Here is a 22,866-nt window from a genome sequence, read left to right as displayed (position 1 = left end):
ACCTGGCAGGTGTATACTGCTTTATTAACGCCCACAGGAGGGAGAAAGGCTTTCCTCTTCCCCCAGCAACAGCCCAGCCAATGACAGCGTGACAACTCGCCCAATGAGAAGCCACTGTAGTTTGAACTCCCAGTTTACTCCAATGGCCTTTTAGTTTGTAACAGCCTCACCCAAAGTTTCCCTTTCCTTTATAAAAAGAGCGATCCACGCTTTGGGGGTACTTGCTGTGGTTTTGCCTGCAGCCTGTTTGCCCCGGGGTTGCAACTCTCTACGATTCCTGAATAAACCCATTTTTCGCTGGTAAAACAACCGGCAGTTTTATTTTTTCAGATTAACAGGACCAAGCGGATCCCCGTGGTAGGTAGGGCCGCCGGGGCTTGCGGTCACAGGTTTCTGGGCACTGGCTGGCATAACTGGCCACTGGGCCGGAGGAGGGGGGGAGCCAGCTAATCCTGCTGCCAGCCTCCCAGCGGAGGACGTCTCACGATGGCTCTTCCCCTCCTGGAAACGAGCCCCATCCCTGCCCGCTCTCGCAGCCGGCGCGCGAGCCACTGCTGCGGGGCGGAGAGGAACCCGGGTGGGATCCCAGGCGAGGAAAACATCCTACACACAGAGAGGAAACAAACACGGCCGGCTCTCTTTAGGCCACGCCCTTCCTCGTTCTGCGCCTGCGCCTCTGCTGGCGCGCGGCCGTCTTCGCATCTGCACCTGCAGGGGGCGGCCTAACTCGCGTCGCTCTTTCTTTGCGTCACGCGGCGCTTCCGCGTTGCTTCCGGGTCAGAGGCCGGACGGCCGGGCGCTGTGTGGGCCATGGTGCAGCTGCGGCCTCGCGCGTCCCGCGTCCCGGCGTCGGCGATGGTGGACGAGGGCCAGCCCGCCTCCGAGGAGGAGGAGGAGGCGGAGCACGGCCTGTTGCTCGGGCAGCCCAGCAGCGGCGCGGCCGCGGAGCCGCTGGAGGAAGACGACGAGGAAGGGGACGACGAGTTTGACGACGAGGCCCCGGAGGAGCTGACTTTCGCCAGCGCCCAGGCGGAAGCACGAGAGGAGGAGCGGCGGGTTCGGGAGTCGGTGCGCAGGTTCGGAGCCCGCAGCCGGCCGGGAGAAACCGCCCCCCCTACCCCCCCCCACCCCCCCCCCCCCCCGGCCCGCGCGTGTCGCCCCGCACTGACTTGTCACTCTTTCTCTCAGGGACAAAACGCTCCTGAAGGAGAAGAGGAAGCGACGCGAGGAGCTGTTCATCGAACAAAAGGTTAGAGGCTGGGGAGGCGTCTCCGTTTCAAAGGCACCCCGGCCGGGGCAGAATTCCCATGTTTGGCAGGGAGAGTCGCTGAGATTTCTGGGGACAAGGCGCTCGTGCTCTTTGCTGTCCACCGGTTGAAAATGGGAGTGGGAAGAGGCGGGAGTTTGAGATCGTGGGGTTCTCCCCCTTGTACCAGCTCACCGTGACGAGCCTGGTCGTTTAGTCTCGCGGAGGTCGTTTCTTTACCGGAAATTGGGTTGCTGAGGTACTTTGCAAAGTGAAGGCTGTACCTGGAGTATCTTTGCTTTGCTGTCTGACGTTTGGCAGATTGGCCACAGAGAGCCCGCTCAGAGGGACGTGACTTGACTGCGCTCATGGCAGAACGGTGACCTCTGGGGTGGAATACCGGGGCCAGCCTTCCCAGTCTTCGCTCAGTCTTCCCAAGAATGTGTTACAGGCTCTGAGCTTCCTGGGCCCACTCCTTCCACAGCGTAGGGATCGCAGGGGCAGGGAGGGTTCAGCCTGATTCATTTCTTGCTCTGGGTGTAAAGCTGTGTCCATAGAGCCAGAAACTTGAGAAGCAGCCCAGGGTGTGTCATGTATCTCACCTCTGATTAATTTTTAAATGTTTTAATCTAAGAAAAGGAAACTCCTTCCGGATAACATTCTAGAGAAGTTAACTACAGCCGGACAGACTAAGTAAGTAATAGATCCTGTTATATGCGCCTTGCTTAGACACCTGTCTTTGGATGCTATACGGGTACACACGTTTGTTTGAATCCACATAATAATAAAGAGAATAAGACAGAAAGCTACACAGCAGGTGGTTGGATTTGGTGGGAAAGGTGGAGAGGTGGAGGGAATTAACTCCACTTTTCAGTCTTCTGCCACTTTTTAAAAAAAATTTTGATGTTTATTTTTGAGAGCAAGCGGGGGAGGGGCAGAGAGAGAGAGGGAGGCGCAGAATCCGAAGCAGGCTCCAGGCTCCGAGCGGTCAGCACAGAGCCCGACGCGGGGCTCGAACCCACGGACCGCGAGATCGTGACCTGAGCCGAAGTCGGATGCACCACCCAGGTGCCCCACCACTTTGTGTTCATTCCCACAGCAAACTCTAGCCTCCGAGTTACTGATTCCAGTGTGTTCAGTCAGGGGACGGTTGTGCTCCTGTCATTGTACTAAGGGCAGGGGAGACGGTGGTGAGTAAAATGATGTCTCGAACCGTATCAGCTAGTGGAGTAGCAGGCACATCCGCAGGCTCTGAGGCTCCTCTTGTCCCGTGCTTGCCTTGGCTGCTCCCCGGCTTCGGTTTCATTCCTCTCATTTAGCAGCTGTGCCCTGTGCCGAATGTGTAAAGGCCCGTGCAGTAGTTCTCGTCCTCCTCTAGCCCTTGAAATCAAACCTTAATAAATTTAGGCTGCTAGATATTCGGCAATTTTTTAATATTCTCCTGGCCTCTCCTGACTGCTTTGTTAAGTTCAGAAGTTTAGTCCTGTAGTTTTTTCTTTTTTTAATATTTATTAAGAGAGCGTGCAGACAGGGGAGGGGAGAGGGAGAGAGAGAATCTCAGGAGCCCAACCTGGGACTCAATCCCATGACCCTGGGATCATGACCTGAGCCACTCGCTTAGTGGACAGCCACCCAGACACCCCTAGTCCTGTATTTCTTGCCTAGGCCAGCGGTTCTCAAAATTTTCAGTAAAAGGCTTTTCCAAAGAGCTATTCAAGTTCTGTAAACACTACCAGTAAACATACCAACAGTTGTTACCTGGGGCACGTTCCCCTTTCCTCCTTAAAAACCAAGCTCAGATGTCCTCGCTGCCTCCTTAGTGTAGCTTTTCCCCTGTGCTGATGTTTCCACATGGGAGTCTCCTGTTGTGTTTTGTCAGTTCACATTGGTCTCTCGTTAAGACCACTACTCTTCCAGGCTAGTCCTGGTCTCCATCCTTGTCTTTCTGTCTGAACTGCTGGATTAACCCTTTGTGATTCCTCCAAGTAAAACGAGGCGGTCTCACCACCTTTTCACTTTGTATTTTGAATACTGTATTACAGAACTCGTTTTTCCTGAAGTCTTTCACTTTACTGTTACCCACATCGATCTGCTTCTGCTGAAGTTTGCTCATATGCTTTGAGATCTTCACTTCTGAGAAGATACTCCCTTCCTAGCGTATTACTAGTTTGGGAATTGGTAGCAGTGCCCTGGGGAGGGACTTTTGCTTTCCAAAACTGATTAACGATCCTGAGTAAAAACCGAGGATGGTGGTAATGAAAAGGGGAGATCTTCGTAAAAGCAGATGAAATTGTGTTAACCAGTGGAGTCATCTTTGCTATCTGCCTTACCAATCAGTGTTTTTATTGTTCTTCCTTAGCATCAAGAAATCATCAGGAAAGTTGAAAGAAGGTATGAACTATTCTCATTTCAATAACTTCTCTTGTAAGTGTCAGGTACATTTGCAGATATTTGCAGCCAAATGTTTGGCCCCGAGAGAGTGTGGGAATAGGCCTGGCCAAGCGGAGCTTGGCCCGTTGTCTCTATTTCTTACAAGTAAAGATTGCACCCAGATTGGTACTAGATTTAAAGTACAGTCCAGTAAATGTTCCTGCTTTGTTTTACATATATAAGCTCAATTTTTTAGCGAATCTGCAGAAGGAAAATGAAGACTGTGACAAAGGAAGTGATTCCAAGAAAGCTAAAGTACAAAAAGTACAGTCTGTCGGGTAAGGAGGGTCTTTCTTCTTTTCAGAGAATGTAAAGCTGACCTGAGAGAGAGTATTGGCTTGTGGGGGGAAATAGTTTCATTATAGTAGTTTCAGATTACCTCCTCTATGGGAAAACCAGTTCTGATATTTACGTAAAAATAAGACCTCTGCCTCCTAAAATGGAAACGTTAGTCTATTTGTATGTAGTAAAATAGCCCAGTGATGTCATTTTATTCACGATCTGCACATACAGAAAATTAGGATTTTGGGTTTTTTAAAATTTTTTCTTTTTTTTAATGTTTGTTTATTTTTGAGAGAGACAGAGACAGAATGTGAGTGGGTTAGGGGAAGAGAGAGAGGGAGACACAGCATCCGAAGCAGGCTCCAGGCTCTGAGCCATCAGCACAGAGCCCTACGTGGGGCTCGAACTCATGAGCTGTGAGATCATGACCCGAGCCAAAGCCAGACGCTTAACCAACTGAGCCACCCAGGCACCCCTTTTCACTTTTTTAAGTAGCTCACAAAACTTTTTATTTTCAAACTCAGCATGTTATCAGATTTGCTCATTTTGACCTTTTGTGTTTGTCACCAGCCAGAATAAAAGCTACTTGGCTCTAAGGCTAAAAGATCAAGATCTGAGAGATTCAAGACAGCAAGCAGCAAAAGCCTTTATACAGAATTCTTTATATGGTCCAGGAACCAACAGAACTACTGGTAATTTCTTTATAGACTGTCTCTCTCACTTTTTACTGCAAATTAAACAAAGAAGTGATAGGTAATTCTCTTTTCTAGTAAATAAGTTCCTGTCTCTTGAAAATAAGAGGTTACCAGTGAAAAAGGCTGCAGCCCAGTTTCTGAATAATGCTTGGGGTAAGATCCAGCTCCGCTCCCTCAGCTTTTTATATATTGCACGCTTTCTTTTAAGGAGGTAGTAAATACTTAAATAATCGTGAGATATCCATTTTTTCCTTATAATGGCTTCTGTATTAATATCTTGAAGTTGCTTCTAAAACATAGATCAGCGTGGTATATCTACTGTACAATTTGATTAGTGTTTATATTCATAGAATCTTGAAAACTTTGGAATTGTTTCTTGCGAATTTCGTATCCAATATTCTTACTGTATAAAATTTTCTATTCTAGGAACTCAGAAAAAACAAAATGCCAAGAGGTTTAAAAGACGGTGGATGGTCAGAAAGATGAAAACTTCAAAGAAGTAAATCAAATGAAGTAAATGAAGGATGAGAACTTGTATGTATAGGACTCAGTTATTTGGTTTAGAAAATGCTCTTAAAAAGATCTAATAAATGATTTATAAAGAGTTTTGAAGGGTTACTGCAAAACTCGTAGGTCTGTTGGGGGAAGCACCCCGTCACCTCTCATCCTTCAGGACAGTCCTGCCTCGTAGTTTGAGAATGACGTTGGAAGACAAACCGGTTCAAAAGATGGTTTCTCTTTTTTATGAGCGTTTGCGCATTTAATTGAAAGCTCGTCTTCCACCTGCGGTGTTGGGTGCACAGCAGGGCGAGAGAAGTGGGCCCTGGGGTGTTTTCAGCTGCAGCTCTCAGCTGCCTTGGTCTCGCAGAGGTTTTGGTGCTCTGAGGGGCATTTGTTTCCCAGGCTATGGAACGGGAAGGAAGTAGCTGAAAGCTCAGTATCTCGGTGCAGTAAGTATTTCTTCTCGAGGAAGATGGAAGCCTCCGTGCAGAGTTCATTAGCCAGAGGATTTGGTGATCTTGGCTGAGTGTTACTTTTAACCAGGTTGGGCGGGTGTGCTTTGGTGGCAGGCCACGTGCCATCGTTCCTACTGTAGTTACAGAAACAGGAGCTGAACTGTTTTCTTGTGGCAGCACCCACAGCATCAGGTCTGACCCTACTCTAGGGCGGCCAGTAAGCTGAAGGCAGTCTTGCGTCGTAGAACTCAGATTTAGAGAATTGCTCTAATTCTGTATTAGAAGTGTGCGGGCACCTAGTATATAAATTCAATTGACACTCTAGTATCTGTAATAGTAAATTTTTAATGGCTGGTTAATTATATCACTACATTTTTATTGCAATATAGTACTCATTTAAGCACTTAAAAATGGAAGGTGTACAAAGATTAAATTAAGACACGGTAAATTGACTAAATATTTGGTTTTTATATAAATAAAGGTCATAACCACACTGTTGACATGTAATACTGTTATAATACAACAGTTAAACTTGTGAGTCTACAACAGAAGTTGTCTGTAGTTAAACAGGAAACAAAGTTGAAAAAGACCATGTTAAAACAAAACTACTGGGACTAACAGGTCGGGATTGTAAGTAGCAACAAACATATTCACTCAGCTCCTGAGTATTTCAAGTTTTACAGTACACATTAAAAATGATTTCTTCCATCAACACTATAAATTCAAACTGTCGGATGTTTATGCGTTTTGCAAGTTACACTGATTGAATGCTTCTATGGGAGCGGGGGTCGGAGCATCTCCCAAATTGAAGTTTACATCACCCACATGCTAACACAAACACAACTGGTTCCGTTTCCTTCCCCCCTCTCCCCCGAACAAAGGCGGCAGGATTTTTTGGTTTCTTTTAGGTAATTGTTCTAAAGGATTTGTGATGATCAATTTGAACGTCTGAAATTCAGTAATACCGAACTCTTAGACAACTAAGAGGTTAAAGATGGAAAATAATTTCTCCTAACACCAAGTTAGAAAATCATTTGCATCATGCTGTAAACTAGGAAGCAATGTAAAGCGACAAAAACCTGTCCCCAGTACATAATTAAAAAATCTAAATTTCAAATCAGCAGAGCTGGTCTACTTCCAGGTTGACTATATGCCACAATGTACACGTGAGCTCCTTAAATGCATAGCTAGTGTAGGTAGTCTTCCACTGTGGCAAACGCACAGGATCCGATTCCTGACCGAGCCATCAGTCCTAGACATTGTGTGGCCTGGCCCATGGCTAGGGCGAGTGGAGGTTGCTTTGGCAGATTGTGGGTTTCTGAGGAAAAATGATTAAAAACGGAAACAGCAATTAGCAAGACATTTCCCAAAAACTTCTCAATGGGGAAAATACTGCATTACTTGAAAACTTACCCCTGCCTATACTGTTCTTAATTACCTCACTAGCATCGGTCATTTCTAAGCCAGTCATTAACGTCTTTGGCCCTGCTGCTCGGGCTAGGTGCTATGGGTACTGAGTATTCGACTCTGAAGGAAAATTCTTGCAGAATTCGACACTTAGAAACTTCCACGTTAACTATGATGGGAAAGAGGTCCGGTCTTACCTGATATTTACAGTGGGGAGTAAGGACTATTTAGTATTTCTCTTCGCCTTAAGTCACTTGACCTAACAGGAAAAGGCCTCAGGCTTAAAGTAAAAGTTTCACCGATAAACGCCTCCCCTTCTGGGGATAGAACCCACCAGAGGCTAATTGTCTCCAAGGCATATTGGTGGATGTTGTTTGGGGGGCCGTGAGGCAAGACAAAAGCAAAACCACCCTACGACGTTGGAGGGAGTTGACTTACAGTTGGTAGATAAGATACGTTTTAAATGGCCGATAAATTTGTTCTCCGTGTCCTACATACCAGAAGTCTGCAAGACTTCAAGTTCTGTGCCAGAAGTGAAAAAATGAACTACTGGTGAAACTGGCCAAGTTCCTAGTGATCTCTCCCTGGGTGGAGAAGTCCAAGTTTCAAGTTGATTAGATTCCCAATTAATAAAATCACTCCTCAGTCCTTTCTAGGCATAGTGGACAACGAAGGGCAAAGACCATGATACTGGCAGGTAAGGCCACACTCCATACTATCCTATTTTTGTTATTTCATAGGGAGAGAGCATGCACGTGAGTGGGGGAGGGGGCAGAGGCAGAGAGAGAGGATCTGAAGCAGGCGCCACGCTCAGCCCAGAGCCCGACACAGGGCACGACCCCACGACCCTGGGATCATGACCTGAGCTGAAATCAAGGAGTTGGACGCTCAGACGACTGAGCCACCAGGTGCCCCAATTGAATTCTACTTTTGATTCCAAGGTTACAATGGGGTGGGAGAAAGTTCCATAAGGAATGACCCCAAAAAATAAAGGAAGCAAATACAGGATTTAAAGGTACAAAAGAACACAAAATAGGATCAAGAATTGAAGAATGGAAGTCTGTAAGAAAAGGTACACAGATCAGTGAGAAAGTATGGTTTGAAAAGTGGTCTGTGGGTTAGGATTAATAAAGTCCTGGCTATTCTTCGGTGAGACACTGTTTAGCTAAACTTTGATGGTGATACAGTTTTTGCCAGCTCTAAGCAGGACGGACTGTATAGTTCTGTCTCGAGTCCAGAACAATTTAAGTTTTACACAAAATCAACATGAAAAGGAATAAAAAATGGAAAAGGAAGCTTTTTTTTTTCAAAAATGTCTGATGGTTCACAGGGAAGTAACCTCGCTGGAAGATAAGCATCAGGAGACATGTGGTTATAAAGCATCTTTAAATTCTTTTGGGATCTGCAACTGACAAGAACTAACATACAATTAATATGTAACAACTTTAAGCACTAATTACAGATTTATAAATATTCACATATTCATCTACAGCCATTTATATTAATAAGCCTGTCATTAATTCTGCAGGAATCCTATGAATATAAATTTAAGTACTAGGTACAGCTGAACCTATCTACTAGGTAGCACAGTGAGAGTACACAGATCTTTAATGGCCCTACAAAATTTCATATTTAATCACTAAATTACCTTGAAGAACTCGACATAAAAAACTATTCTAAGAAAACTGGTTACTTCAAAAATTCTTCACGAATCTGATCCTTAAATATGAAGGCTGTAATTTCAAAAAGACCATTACAGTAAACCACGATTTGCCCTACAATCTCAGCATTACTACTGAGTTCTGTTTTTACCAATAGAGCTAAGTGGGTTTCATATAACCAGAGAATACAACACGTTAACCAGAGAAAATTCACGTGATTTATTATATACAAATTCTAAATTTATAGAAACCCCACCAAAGACTTTTTTTTTTCTTACCGTTATTGCAACCCCCCCCCCCCCCCCCCGTTCTACTTTAACACAAAGAATTCACAGTTCACCCCTGAGAAACACCAGTTTGAACTACACAGACCCGCTTCCAGCTGCGGTTTTTGATACGGTACAGGGATGTAGACGGCTCTTCCCTTCGGGTTTTCTTCACCTCCGGCTTTATTGTAAGAATCCAGAACACAACACGTGTCACATACCAGATCTGTGTCTATCAAGGGCTCCTGTTCTTGGCAGGGCTTCCCGCCAGCAGCGGTTAAGTTTTAGGGGAGTCAAAAGTTACACGCAAATTTTTGTGCTGGGGGGTTGGTGTCCCAACCCCCACTCGGTTCGAGCGTCAACTGTAATGAACTTTGTAAGAGCAGATAAGGCTCATGTAGGAACACTTGCTCCCTTCACATTCTAGCCATACGGTCCCTGGCCCGCTGCAGGTCTCCCTGCTCTTTGTGGCAATGCTCTCGCGCACCTGAAATGGCGTGAAACGTGTTGCTAAAAGCTCCCTAACAGGGCCGAGCAGGAGTGGGAGCCTCATTTTACCTGCGGATTTAGCCTGTAAAGTCAGGTCAAAAGCCACTCTTCTTTAAGTTACTTGTGAAAAGAATCTCCGAGAGAAGATCATAGTTTCACGTAAACCGCCCTGTACGGTTTATATATAAATGCACGGAATGTTCTAGCATTCACAGAAAAAGTATTTGTTCGGGACATGAGTCCTGTAAGCATACTCTGTAATGAGTTGCTTACAGGGACAGCAACCGACCAGGGGAACGGCAAACCGGTCTCCCTCCGTGCTCCCCTCTAGCGACGTCTCACTACGGAAACTGCTGCTCTCTTCCCCCCCTCGCTTTTTACCTGGTAAGGGCATAATACGGCTGAATATGCTGAACTTTCATGCAAATACGGTGCTACTCCCAGGGCTGGTGCTGGCAGGGCAGTCACACGTCACCCGGAAGTCCCTCGTGTCCGTATCTCAAGCACAGCGGAAGCTGCGGTATGTGCGGCTCAGCCCCAAAACGCTTACACGACATGCACACAAAGACTTCCATTTTCCAGACTTCCCGGGGTATGATCTCAATATACCGTTGTGGTTTTTTTTTTTATTATTCTGTTTGAATCCATTTAATTTTGGAATTGAGATGGTGGAGGGGAAGGTTTCTATGTTTTGAAATAATTTTACCTTTTTTAAAATGTAGAAATGGTTTCTACATTAAGATTTTACCAAAATACGAATCCCGTCTCAAATACGCAGACACTCTGGCTGAAGTGCCGCTTCACTCACCTAGTATTGCACTGTTAAGGGCTGAGCACACAGGTTCTCTCTGAATCGGGTCAAGCTGATTTCCAACCGGGCTGTTCCAAGGATCCGAGTAAGCGAGTAAACTGAATGCGTCCTGTTGAAAACACAGCAGTTTGGTTTTTCATTCAAACGCTTCAGCTACTGTCCTCCCCACGGCTACAAAGTTGAGAGACAAAATACACAGCTTTCCGGCACAAGACTACGGTAACACTCAAACCCATTTACCCCAATGATTATGAGGCTATATGTGTTTTTTTAACAAGATGATACAACAAAGCCTAATGGGTCTTCCTTCTTCTTTACTGTAAACAGCCAATCCGAATCTGAATCTTCCCCCATCCCTACAACACATACACAACGGCAAAATTAAATTCTGGTGGAACGGGCTAATTAAAGAGGAAGACAAAAACATTCAGATGCTCTATAATTTATCACCACTGGTATGAATCTGACATTAAAAGGACAGAGCCTATTCATTTTCTTAAACAGATGTGGGGACGAGCTCCATCTCCCTGGATGTCATTTTCTCAAACTCGGGACCAACAAGGTAAACTGGCTGCCCTTCAGGAACGTTCGGTAGCGCCAACCATCCTCGAGCCACCCTTCCGAAAGGGACGGACACGCGGTCTTCTCAGTCAGTGACTCTCGGTCAGTAAGCACTAACCGCTCCAGGACACTGGCAGCGTCCGTTCGTTCTAACCTCTCGGTACCGGAGGTCGTCCTCTCCTGCCCGAAGTCAAGGCCCTAATCCGGGGCGGTGTTCCCGAGAGAGGCGAATGACAGGACGCCTTCCCGGTTCAGAAGGCCTACGTAGGACAGTGCTCAGGAAAGCGTCAACGAATTCGGTCAGTGCCACTTTCAAAATGCGGATTACGGACACGTGGGAGACTGGACTTTCTGAAGGAAAGGGTCCCAGGGCCGGCCGCCCGGACGTCCCTCCGCTCAACTCACCGCTGCTCAGAGCGGCCGCGGAGGCCGGGCTTGCCGGTCAGCTGTGCTCTGGCCCTTTCTCACCCCACGCGGCCTGCACACCGGGGAGCCCGGGGGAGGGCTGTCCACGCAGCCGGAGCCGCGCGGCCTGGGGCTACCGGGCGGGGAATACACGTGCCTCTCAAAGAAAACGCGTGCGGCTCGTCCACGGTCTTCCTTCCGCTGCTGAATATTTCACGGGTGGTGGGCGGCTCGCCCCGGTTTTTATAATGAAAGGTCTCTGAAAGGAAAATTTCTTTCTTACACTATTTTGAGTCCCCTGCAGCTACTCACAGACGCTGGGAACAGGGAAGCAGCTTCACACACCCGCCCATCACAGGACCTGCTTCTTCCAGTGCATCGCACAGGGCCACTCCGTTCTACTTCCTGGCTCCCCCACCCCCGCCATCCGAATTTACTGATGGAAAGAGTATTAACGTCCTGTATCCTGGGAAGCTAACTCTAGTCACGGATCTTCGCTCAAGACTTAACTGACCCCACAGCCACCTAGTGAGGTACCATCCCCATGCCACAGAAAGTTAGCTGAAGTACACCGAAGAAGCGTTCAAGGAACAACTGGCACCTAACCACCTCTAAGCACAAAACTGTCCTCTCGGGTCTATACATCTGGACACGCAACCGAAAACGAGAAAGGTCGCGGTCCCAGATCTCAAGGCAGACCGTTCTTCTGTTAACACCTTCTTCTAGTATTTCACCAAAACCTCGTGGAAAAAAACAGATAATGATGGTAATAATTTATCGTGCACTAATACCCGGTGAAGCAATGTTTCCAGCCCTAACGTGGAGAATCTCATTTTATCCTCACAATAACCTTAGGAGACGGATACTGTTATGCCCATCTTACAGAGAAGCAAACTGAGGCAGTGAGAGCTTAAGGGCACACAGTTAGTACAGAACCTCTTTTAGTAAGATGCAGCTTCTTTTAACTGCCAATCTAAATATCAAGATGAAGAAAGGCTAAAATTTAGCTCCGATATTTTCAAAACAATGGAGTATTATTGCACACAGCTGCCAGACCCTGAGGACACAGAGAGCAATCACCAGGACCTAGTCATTGTGCCAAGAACCCACGCGGTCTTACGGCGAAGTCAGACATGTAAATAAACAATGGACAGGGTACTGCTTATGAACATGCAGTATTTTGTGTCACGTGTCACAGTCCCAGAGAGACCCAAAGTACGTGGAAACAGGCTGAGAGAAAGAAAGGCACGGACGGAGCCAGAGGTAAGGGGGGTTAGATCCTAAAATGTCCCCAAAGGCTTAAATTTTTTTTTTTTTCCAATACGACAATGGAGTTTTAAATGGAGGACTGATGTGGGTAAGACTTGACTTCAGCAGGATCCCACCGCAGCACAATGGAACAGGCTTGGAAGTCAGGTGAAGCTATAAGCAAGAAAACTAATAAAACCTTAAAAGAAGAAGAAGAAGAAAAAAAAAGGCTTATGCCACCAGGTTCCCTGAATATCTACAACTTTTCCTTTTCAAAGGGAGTGAAATCAGGGCAGCAACATTAATGTTTTAAATCCTGCAGTAAAACCTAATTGATGGTGATGACCAAAGAAATGCAAACAAGCGATTTTAAGGTCTGAGCTTGAAGTCACTAAAGCAGACTAACACAGGAGTACGTCCGGCACTTTCCTTTACTACTGCTGTAAGCTGGGGGAAGGTTTCTGGAAAACAGTATAGCAATATATAGGAAAAGCCACGATAATCCCAAGCTTTGACTCAATCATTCTCTTTCCAGGACTCTATCCCGTGTTGTAATTTTAAGGAACAAAGACGCATGTATAAAGGCATTCACTAAAGCATCTGAATAAAAGCAAAAAATTGAATAAAGCAACGCTTAAATGAACTGACACAGCAACTCAAGAGAGTAGCGTGTAGCCATTTAAAAAGAACTAATGCACAGAAACTGGGAGTACATTTTTAGGACAATGACAACACCACAAAATGGTATACTTACTACGTGAAATATACACACGGGGGATTTAAGGCACAAAACTAAAACTCTGAGGCGTGGGATCGTGGGTCACTTTTCACTTAAAAAAAACAGATCTCAGTGGGAATAACTTCTGAGGCAAACGTGACATCATTCAGGTAGGATTCTCAAACTGTACTTGTAGGTGGCTTAAAATCTGCAGCAGTTTCTAAACAGGGCTGGTCTTAAGTGGTTCTGTTTTGGCTTCAACTGCCAGCCGGGGCTGCTCCTTCGTATGTGTGACTCCACGGTCCCTCCGGCCAGAGCCTCAGGACGCAGCTCCGGAACAAACTCAGGTAGCTGTCTGACGAGCCACTGGCAGGCGTAGGGAGGCGAGGAACAGAGAACAGGAGAAGAGGAAAGGAAGACAGAGAACTGGGAAAGGTCAAGGCAAACGGGCGCTGCAGGACGCCCTGCCCCTCCCACCCATTTGTACCGCACACGGGCCACCCCAGGCTCTGCACGAGGCCTGCTCCCCAGGACCCTGGGAAGCAGAATACAGGAAAGCACTTAGGGAACTCTTAGCTTCACATTTAAAGGAATCTTTCTCTCTACAGATGCCTGTGTGATTCAGATGCTTACGCGGATCCACACAAAATTAAAGATAAAAATCACCCACTACAATCACACGTGCCCTGAAATGAAAAATGAAAGGGGATAATTTCTAAACCTTCTCAACGATGACAAAAAAAACCACCTCTTCATGTTGTCCTCAAACCCTCCAGCTGTTCTTCGGGGACTTGTAACTTGGATCAGTCAGTCATCTTGTCCCCACGTGGATCAAGATAAGTTTGGGGAATGGGAAGGAAGGAGTTCAGAATATTAAGAAAGTCTCTTCAAGTAGTAGTTGGCATGTGCTTAGAAGTCAGAAGTGCAAAATCAAAGCCATCCACACTCTTTAGATGAGGAAGATGAATTACATCTTCACATAATTCAATATATAATCAAGGACTATCTTTGAGAAGAGGCCACATCAATGCCATTTTCTCAGCTTATGCACATCAGCATCAAAGACAGTAAGCTGATTAAGTGAAATCTTACATTCTGAAAGGCACTACATAAATCACATTCCTTCATCATGCACAATTAGCATAAAGTTTTAACAAGAAAACAGTCAAGATGACCTAGCGTAAAAAAGCACGTGAATTCTTAGAAACATTCCGTATCCCCAAATATCCCCTAAAACAGCAGTTCTCAAAGTACAGTCCAGAAACACTGGGTTCAATCTAAGATCCTTGCAGGAGGTCCCGGAACGTCAACGCTGTTTTCGTAATAAAACTGAGAAAACCCTCTCTCGCCTCACCCTCACTCTCATTCCCTCCCGGCCACACAGCGGGGTTTCCAGGGGCCACGGGGCCGGTGACAGTGACAGCACAGCACATCGAGTGCACAGGTAGGGACGAGAATCCAACTTCCCCTCCATTAAGCCTGGCAAATGTAAAGCGATGCCATTCTTCGGAAGTTTCTGGAAGTTATTTTTCGTAAAAATATTCAACGGATCCAGGATTATTGGTCAGGAGATTAATCATTTGTTTTAATTTCTAGTATGGTAAATATCAATAAACAGAACCCATATAAACAAGACTCTTAATAAACATTCATGAATAGCGAGGTGCCATGCGCACTGGATATATTTAAAAGGGGAGGAGTTAGGTAAAGACCTAGTCTGACCTCAAGGAATTCTGCACCTTACAGGGCAAACGTGGGCAGCCATATTCCTAATATATCAGTGTCTGGCTTTAATTTATTGTTGTTTTTTTTTTTTAACGTTTATTTATTTTTGAGACAGAGAGAGACAGAGCATGAACGGGGGAGGGGCAGAGAGAGAGGGAGACACAGAATCGGAAGCAGGCTCCAGGCTCTGAGCCATCAGCCCAGAGCCCGACGCGGGGCTCGAACTCACGGACCGCGAGATCGTGAGCTGAGCTGAAGTCGGCCGCTTAACCGACTGAGCCACCCAGGCGCCCCTATTGTTGTTTTTTTTAAACTTCAGTATAATTAACACACGGCACTAGAATAGTTTCAGGTGCACAATATGGTGATTCAACAATTCTACACATTACCCAGTGGTCCTCACAAGTGCGCTCCTTGATCCCCAACACCTGTTTCACCCATTCCCCAGCCCCCTCCCCTCTGGCAACCAGCAGTGTGTGTTCTCTAGAGTTAAGAGTCTTTTTCTGGTCAGTTTTCTTTATTTCTTAAATTCCACATATGTGTGAAATCGTGTGGTATTTGTCTTTCTCCAACTTATTTCACTTAGCAGAATACGAAGTCCATCCATGTTGTCACAAATGCCAAGATTTCGTTCTTTTTTATGGCTGAGTAACATTCGTGTGTGTGTGTGTGTGTGTGTGTGTGTGTGTGTGTGTGTCCCACTTCTTTATCCATTCACCGGTCGGTGGACACTTGGGCTGCTTCCCTAATTTGGCTGTTGTAGACAATGCTGCTGCTATAAACACAGGGGTGCATGGATCTTTTAGAATTACTGTTTTCATATTCTTTGGGTAAATACCCAGGAGTGGAATTCCTGAATCCTATGGTAATTCTATTTCTAATTTTTTGGGAGATCTCCAAACCGTTTTCACAGTGGCTGCACCAGTTTGCGGTCCCACCAAGCGATTTGACATTTTAAATGAAAAACTGTTTAAATTACATATTCCACCAATTTTATTTAGCATAAAAATCATAATTAACTACTTCTTTTTTTTTTTCTTGGATAGCTCAGGGTCGCCACCAGAAACCGCAGTTGTGAGATCCAGCGGGTGAAGTACCGCGTAGAGCAAATACACCGCTGCTCCCGTCGCAGCCCCCGACGCTACGAGACCGCACGCCGTAACTGGCGGTGTACGTGGGTGGCTCCTTCACCCACCACCCTAGGCTGAGCAGGTGGTGTTCCGTCTACACAGGCACCGTACGGAGGCTCCGGTGCAGGTAGCCGTCGGAGTTTTGGCTGCTTTCAGGCCGCGTTTGGTGCTGCTAGGTGGTGCCGACTGTGGCGCTGAGGCTCAGTGTGGGTCAGGAAGGGCTGGCAGAAGCCTTGCTCCTGCCACTGCACCCCAGCATCGGTCTCAGGGCCACAGCACACGCGTCTCTCCTCTTAAACACGCAGGAGAAAATGTTGCTAACGAATCACCTTTGAGCCCAAGCTGATGCAGGATTACAAACAAAAATGCAACAGCTAGGTTAACGTGTCATAGACTTACAGGGCTGTTGGGACTTACGCGAGTACGAAAAAAAACCCTCTTGGAGTCTTAACATCTCTACAACTAACAGCAACGGCGACTTAAGGGAGGGAAAAACTCCATCCGCAACTGACACGCAAACTTGTGACCACCGTCCTAAACTGCTGAAGTCCTAGCCATCTTACCATCTATCATGCGCATCAATCCAGAAGAGATCTGAAAATGTATTTTATCTATCTGGGGTTGTGAAAGTGCCTCGGCAATCACTGTCAAAATGAAAGCCACGTAGTACACGTTCAATCTGCTGCAGCCCTGAGCAGCGTTTATGGAAATAAAAATATCGCAAATTTATAGTTTTATCAGCAAACTCGCATGTCTCCTAATAAGTCTGCCAATTTTACAGCTAAGAAAATTACAGTAGGTCGACAAAGGGCATAAAACGCTGACAGGCGGCAGAACTGGGACTGAATCCCTACCTGTATTGATTTATTAAGTAGCCTTCATGCCCAGCACAGAGTCCAACGCGGGGCTTGAACTCACGACCCTGAGACCAAGAGCTGAGCTGAGATAAAGAGTCGGGTGCTTAACTGAGCCACCCAGGTGCCCTGAATCCATCCTTTTTACCTGAAGTCCAACAAGAATTCCTAGCGCTCAGTGCTTTACAAAATTAAATTTTAGTTCCTCTGACACATCAACAATTTTTCAAGGAAAAACAAATCTACCTTCAACATTTTTTTATTTGCTGTGTTCTTGCCACATTCTCTCCTCAGCTGTTCACTCATGGCTTGTAGCTCTCTTCCAAAGTGAATCATTCTTTCTATGGCGGCTTGACTTCCTCCACACAACTGGCGTCTTAACTGACTCGAATCAACTTCTGTAAGCAAAACAAACGAGTATTTTACTTTCTTATTAAATGGAGTGCCAGGGAGAAATGAACATCAGTTGCTTACAACATTTTGTACGTTTCATTTAGTAATTACTACCTAATAGTTTATTTAAATATGCGGTTTTCTTTCTCACTTAATAGGAAACATTGCAGCTAAAAGGTATACTTTATCTAGGTCTCAAGAATCTAGGCTCTACTCTCCAGCACGCAGGTCAAAGTCCGTCGAAATCGTCTCCATTTAGGATGCCCCTGGTATATCAGGGAAAAGTGCAGAAGAAGTTAAGCACAATTCTCTAAAACTACATTAAGCAGCATTAAGGAGACAACAGCACTGCCACTCCAGCTACTCTGACTGACACAGAGCAGAGATGGAAAAAAAGGACTCCTCCAGGTGAAAAGCTAAATGACTCCAATAAAAACACAGAAGACACCAGGGAATCGCAGGATTAATTACACACTTTGAGAAAATAATTGTTTAGTATATATCTTGGTTGACAATAACCGCTGATCAATAACGTAACTGTATGAATCCCTAATAACATATAAATTACTAACGATGACGATCCTTAACATTCACTAAGCACTTCCTTTGTGCCTACTAGCTTTTCACAAATTAGCCCATTTAAGCTTCACAGTGGCCTATGAGGCGGTTGCTATTATTACCACACCCATTTTACAGATGAAGAAACTGAGGCACTGTGCTCTTAAGTAACTTGAGCAAGGTCACACAGCTTGTAAATGGCAGTTGCAGAATTCAAATCCAGGTCATCTGGCTCCAGAACTCTCAATCACCACGCTCTGATTATACTCTGAATGTTGAGGGTGCTGGTATCTGATAGAAGAAAACTAGGCTGGCCTTCCCAACTATACCCCTTGCTGGAAAAATGGATTTTACACTGAACACATAATCCTCAACAACAGTCCTCAGTAAGGACCCTTTAACTCCCAAATACTCAGAAATCTAATGTTGCCATCGAATTCAGGCAAAAAAGCATTTTGAAGCTCCAATCGTTTTCATTCTCCAATCGATGGGAAAGTTTGCTGATGGTTTAACATTATGGGTACAATTTACTATGCAAGTTACCAACAAAACAAAACTATGCGTGCTAATGTACCTTTCAGCCACATAATTTTGGGGGGGCCTGGGGGAGGGGGAGGGAAGGGGGGGGTCATACTGAAGCACCTACTACGTGCCAGGCACTGAACTATTCATAGTCACAAATATTCACATTAAACGAACTTAAGAAATTGATTCGAATTTATAAAATCAGCTGTACCCATTTGGCCTTCACTGGCTATACTGAAGCCAGTGTAAAAACGTTCATTTCCCCAACCCCAAGTGTCCTAAAAGACAGTTAACGCTAGTAAGAGTACGGCTGCATCAACGCCAGCACCAAGTTGAGCCGAAGACAGTCCGGCACAGAAAACCGGCTGGAACTTAACTTCAGAAGGCACTGGAAAGCACCGCGCCCTGCAGCAGCCCGCGCTCACGAGGCAGTTTACGGGATATGTGCTCTTGTCAAATCCAATGGCACATACATCGCTAAGCGTGATTTGTGCTCATCAGCTGTGAATCAATACAAGTAAAAGCATAACCTTGTAGTCACCATTTTTTATTAAAAACGTAAGAAATATCACTGCAGACCCATTTCGGTGTCACAGTCTTCCATTTCGTGGTCATGTTTAGAGCTACCATTTAGGAAGCCGTTGGATGAAGTCTCTCCAACCCCATTGGAGTAGTGCTCTGTCTCCATATCCACATCATTACTGGAAATAAAGAAGAAACACCTAACTTTAGAAATCACATCCTCGCAGCATAGTTTAAAATCAATTCCTACTCCTAGCCTCCTCATAGACTGACTTCATAGGGCGACAGCAGTCTGCAAAAACAAGGTATTTGGTTCTATCCTGAATGTCTTCAGAGCCAGTAGGCAGCCGACTCGCAACAAAGCCGTACTCCTGGAAGGAGGAAAACAGCGTACGTCCTAAAATGCAGCGGTTTCCTGACTCTATATCCGTACGGACACACTCCTTTTCACATACGTCTCACCGTGTCTCCAGGTCAGATCCGCACTTGGTTCTGTGTTCATCAGCTCTTGCCCCCGGGTGCCCCAGCCTCGCGCCGCTCGCATTTCGAGCAGCCAGGGCAAAAAAGGGGAAAACTACCCCGTCGAAACAAACCATTCCCCGACCCCACTTCACCTTTCTCGTGCCCTCATCTTCATCCCTTCTAGGACGAGGTTTTCTTTAAGTGGCCCGGACGGGGTGGCATCTGTCCTCACCACTCAGAAACACAGCCTCCCACCAAGGTGAACGGTGATCTGGAAGACCGCTCTGGCTCGCCCTCTCACACCCCGGCCAGCCCCCACCGCGATTCTTCTCTCGCAGGCTTTCTCGCTGGCTACAGAATCTAAAAAGCACTGCTAAATCCTCATTTTAAAAATGTGATTTTGGGTATTTAGGTTGCTCCTCATTTTCCCTCAGGTCACATCTACTGAAGAACAGCCCCGTGCCAGTAACTGGGTCTGGACACACTGAACTTGTGGGCGCGCGCACCCGCCCTACGAACGGCAAACGCCTCCTCTTGAAGACTTCTCCAGTGACGATCCAGGCAGGGATTACACGGCCCAGAAGGAACGCGTGATGACAGTGTAGGAAATATTTAAATGAAAATGCACTTTTCTCATTAAAAAAGCAACTATATTCATTCGTAGGAAAAAAACAACACCGAACGCAGACAAGCAAAACGCGCTCTGCACACACACCACCAGAGGTAACCGCTGGTAGCACCTCGGGGTCAGTGCGTGAGTTTAAGTGTGTGCGTGTGAGAGCATTGCCTCCATCGGTGAGACGTGTAAGGCAAAAAGACACAGATCTGGGAAGAAGGGGGCAAGGGCCCCAGGATGACTCCATCAGGCAGAAAAGCTCGCGGACTGTATCTTGATGAGCTTTGACAACGAGAAGAAAAATCAAACTTTAAAAAATAATGTTTAATGTAATGGAAATTGTTGAGATCATAGCTCTTAGTGATCTTAATATACTAACACTTGTTTCTTTCTTTTTTTTTGACAATTCAATTCGGTATTTGGGAGGGATCCTTTCATTCAACACACACTTAAGAGCCTCTGAGCCCACACTGTGTGTTGCGGGCTAAGGTTACAATGAGACGGCCTCCGCCCTCCAGGGGCCAACAGAGGACCCACTGGGAGGGAGCCACCACCTTTGGTGGGGATGTCACAAGGAAATCATCCTGGGAATGACAAGTGAACTCAGTTTTACAGCCGGCTGAGAGGAGGGGAGGAGGGAGGGCGGAGGGAGCAGTGTTGCAGATGGGGCAGCAGGGGAGGGGGGTGCTGTATAATAGAAAAAGCACATGACTGGAAGTCAGGAATCCTGGGACGCAGTCACTGTTCTGCAACTTACTAGCCACGAATTATTGACGTGTATTGTTGACAACAACAAAATATCGCTTACTTTTCTGGTTTGGGCTCTCCATCTGTACAATGTTTTAATAGTTAGTACCACCCTGGCTACTTCGCCATAGGGCTGTAAGGAGAGCCTTCAGCAACTACAAAGGAACTGCTACCGTGTAACGGTTCCGGGCACTTCACAAGCTCACTTTCTTCGTCCGTACGGCACACAGAAGATGCTGTCGCCAAACCCTTCTGGTGAGCTTGCTTCCCTGAACGCAGGTAACAACAGGTCTCTTTAGCAACTTCCTTGCCATGAGGAGGTATTTCAGAGAAAAACCCACAAACTGCCCGAATTGCCCCCGGTCCTGCCACAAACAATGGCAGAAGCCTCTACCGAGAACAAAGTGCTAACGTGCTATATATAAAGCACATACGCACGCACACACCCATATTCCAGACAGAATTTTCAGCACGACACAGTCCTCTAACCTACTTTCCACTATGTCATTTCTACCGTGAAAGACAACCCGAACCTCCTCCGTACAAGACGGAGTTTTTTCCTACTCTTCTCCTACCACTTCTGTGGACCACCATTATGACCTGTATACACCACACGCCATTACTTCGGCAGGCTGGCGCTTGGGATAGATCATCTTGATACTCTCATTATTCTCCTGATTCGCAATACTGATTCTCACACATACGCCTTTCTCCAGAATCCTATTTCCCATGTCAAAAGTCAGATCCCATCCGCTCTCCTTCAGTGAGAAAGTTTTGCACTGATGAACGTTATTCCCCCCCAGATGGGGTGTGACCAAACAATTCATGTTGTAAGACCAAACCAACCTCAAGTTGATAAAATCTACACATCATTTTTCATGTGTATTATTTGTTTATCATGCCACTAGTCCTGAACCAAAGTGAATTCAGATGCTGGATGATCTGGGCAGGCTGATTTCGTAAGAACTCGTATTCAAACGATTACATTTCGTGAACCTCGAGGTTCGTGAATATTCAACCCGAATATATGTGACAGGACGGTGACACACACATCTCTTCTCTCCCAGCTCTCTGAAGCCGGAGACCAGGCCCGGCAGAATGTCTGACATCCGACAGGTCCTCAGCACTGGGCTCATGGTACGCTTACTAAATGGCCGAAGGTCCCTCTGCTGCTACAAGCAAGCCCCGCCCCCTAAAGTCAGGCTTTCAAAAAAGATTCTTTGTCAAGTTAGTTACCTGGAATTCAGAAAACCTGATGCACATCTACACCAAAAAACCCACACAGAGAGAAAAAGACAGTTGTAAACATACCATACGTTACTTCTAGAGAGTAAATGAACGACTGGGACTTAACCCGGAAATACAGGCACAGCATTACGTGACCACGTGTACAGGCCGCTGCCCACAGGAAGCCCAGAGGCAAGGAGTCCGGTGTGTATGCTTACAGCCCGGCAGAGGGAAAAGGTGATGCGGAGCACGACGAAGGAGCAGAGGAAAAGAGGCTGCCGGCCCCCGGGAGACCGGAGAGTTTGGGACTCACTCCTCACCCTTTTGTTCTCTGAGGACCTGGGAGCGCCCAGACCCCCTATGGACGATCTAATTCAAGTTCTCCAAATGATTAAAAATGACGACACAAATAATTAGGCTGCTTATAGTAATGTAAAAGCTAGGGAGATCACATACCTGGTGAAGTTATTAACTTGCTGTGATCGTGACATGTTTATACTGTTCAGTTCTGGTACATTCAAGTTGGATGACTGGTGTTTACTATGGCAATAGGATTGATGTGCTTTATTTGAGATCACACCATTACTACAACTTTCAAAACCTGGGGAAAAACAAGAAAAAGAGGCATGAAAACAGAAACAAACACCAACTTACTGGTCAGCTGTAACGACTATATGCCCATATTCTGATCTTGCATTTAAAACTTTTATAACGTGGCAGAGTCCATGCATTGCTTAAAAAGGAAACATAACTTCTTTGAAAGGACAGACGGATATTAATTGTGGGCTGTAATTATCATCTCCTCTAACATTTACTGAAGGCTTAATTATGGATCTTATTTAATCCCCCAAGCTCCCCCATGAGGCCTGTGTTCTCATCGCTCCCATTTAATGCACGAATACACTGAGGCCAAGAAGTCGTCTGGGCCCGAG

The 22,866-nt window shown here is 46.0% G+C and overlaps 2 protein-coding genes across 2 annotated transcripts in view; one reads left to right on the top strand and one right to left on the bottom strand.

The window, feature by feature from the left end:
* Positions 1-471: 471 nt before the first annotated feature.
* Positions 472-5,257, top strand: NOL7 (nucleolar protein 7). The gene is made up of 8 exons (XM_019420093.2): positions 472-1,076; positions 1,189-1,249; positions 1,881-1,939; positions 3,606-3,637; positions 3,873-3,954; positions 4,529-4,650; positions 4,729-4,806; positions 5,080-5,257. The coding sequence occupies exons 1-8, from the start codon at positions 811-813 to the stop codon at positions 5,154-5,156; spliced, it is 777 nt and encodes a 258-aa protein (XP_019275638.1). The 5' UTR covers positions 472-810; the 3' UTR covers positions 5,157-5,257.
* Positions 5,258-5,934: 677 nt separating this feature from the next.
* Positions 5,935-22,866, bottom strand: part of RANBP9 (RAN binding protein 9) — a 90,838-nt gene continuing 73,906 nt past the window's right edge. Inside the window, 5 exon segments of the mRNA XM_019420012.2 lie at positions 5,935-6,927; positions 10,241-10,352; positions 17,131-17,282; positions 18,940-19,061; positions 22,391-22,535. Coding sequence (XP_019275557.2) covers positions 6,797-6,927; positions 10,241-10,352; positions 17,131-17,282; positions 18,940-19,061; positions 22,391-22,535 — 662 coding nt within the window. The 3' untranslated portion in view covers positions 5,935-6,796.

This window comes from Panthera pardus, unplaced genomic scaffold (assembly GCF_024362965.1).
Source record: "Panthera pardus isolate Hobbes unplaced genomic scaffold, ASM2436296v1 HiC_scaffold_17, whole genome shotgun sequence".
Lineage (NCBI taxonomy): Eukaryota > Metazoa > Chordata > Mammalia > Carnivora > Felidae > Panthera > Panthera pardus.
The sequence above is the reverse complement of the archived record's forward strand: the minus strand, read 5'-3'. Positions and strand labels throughout refer to the sequence as shown.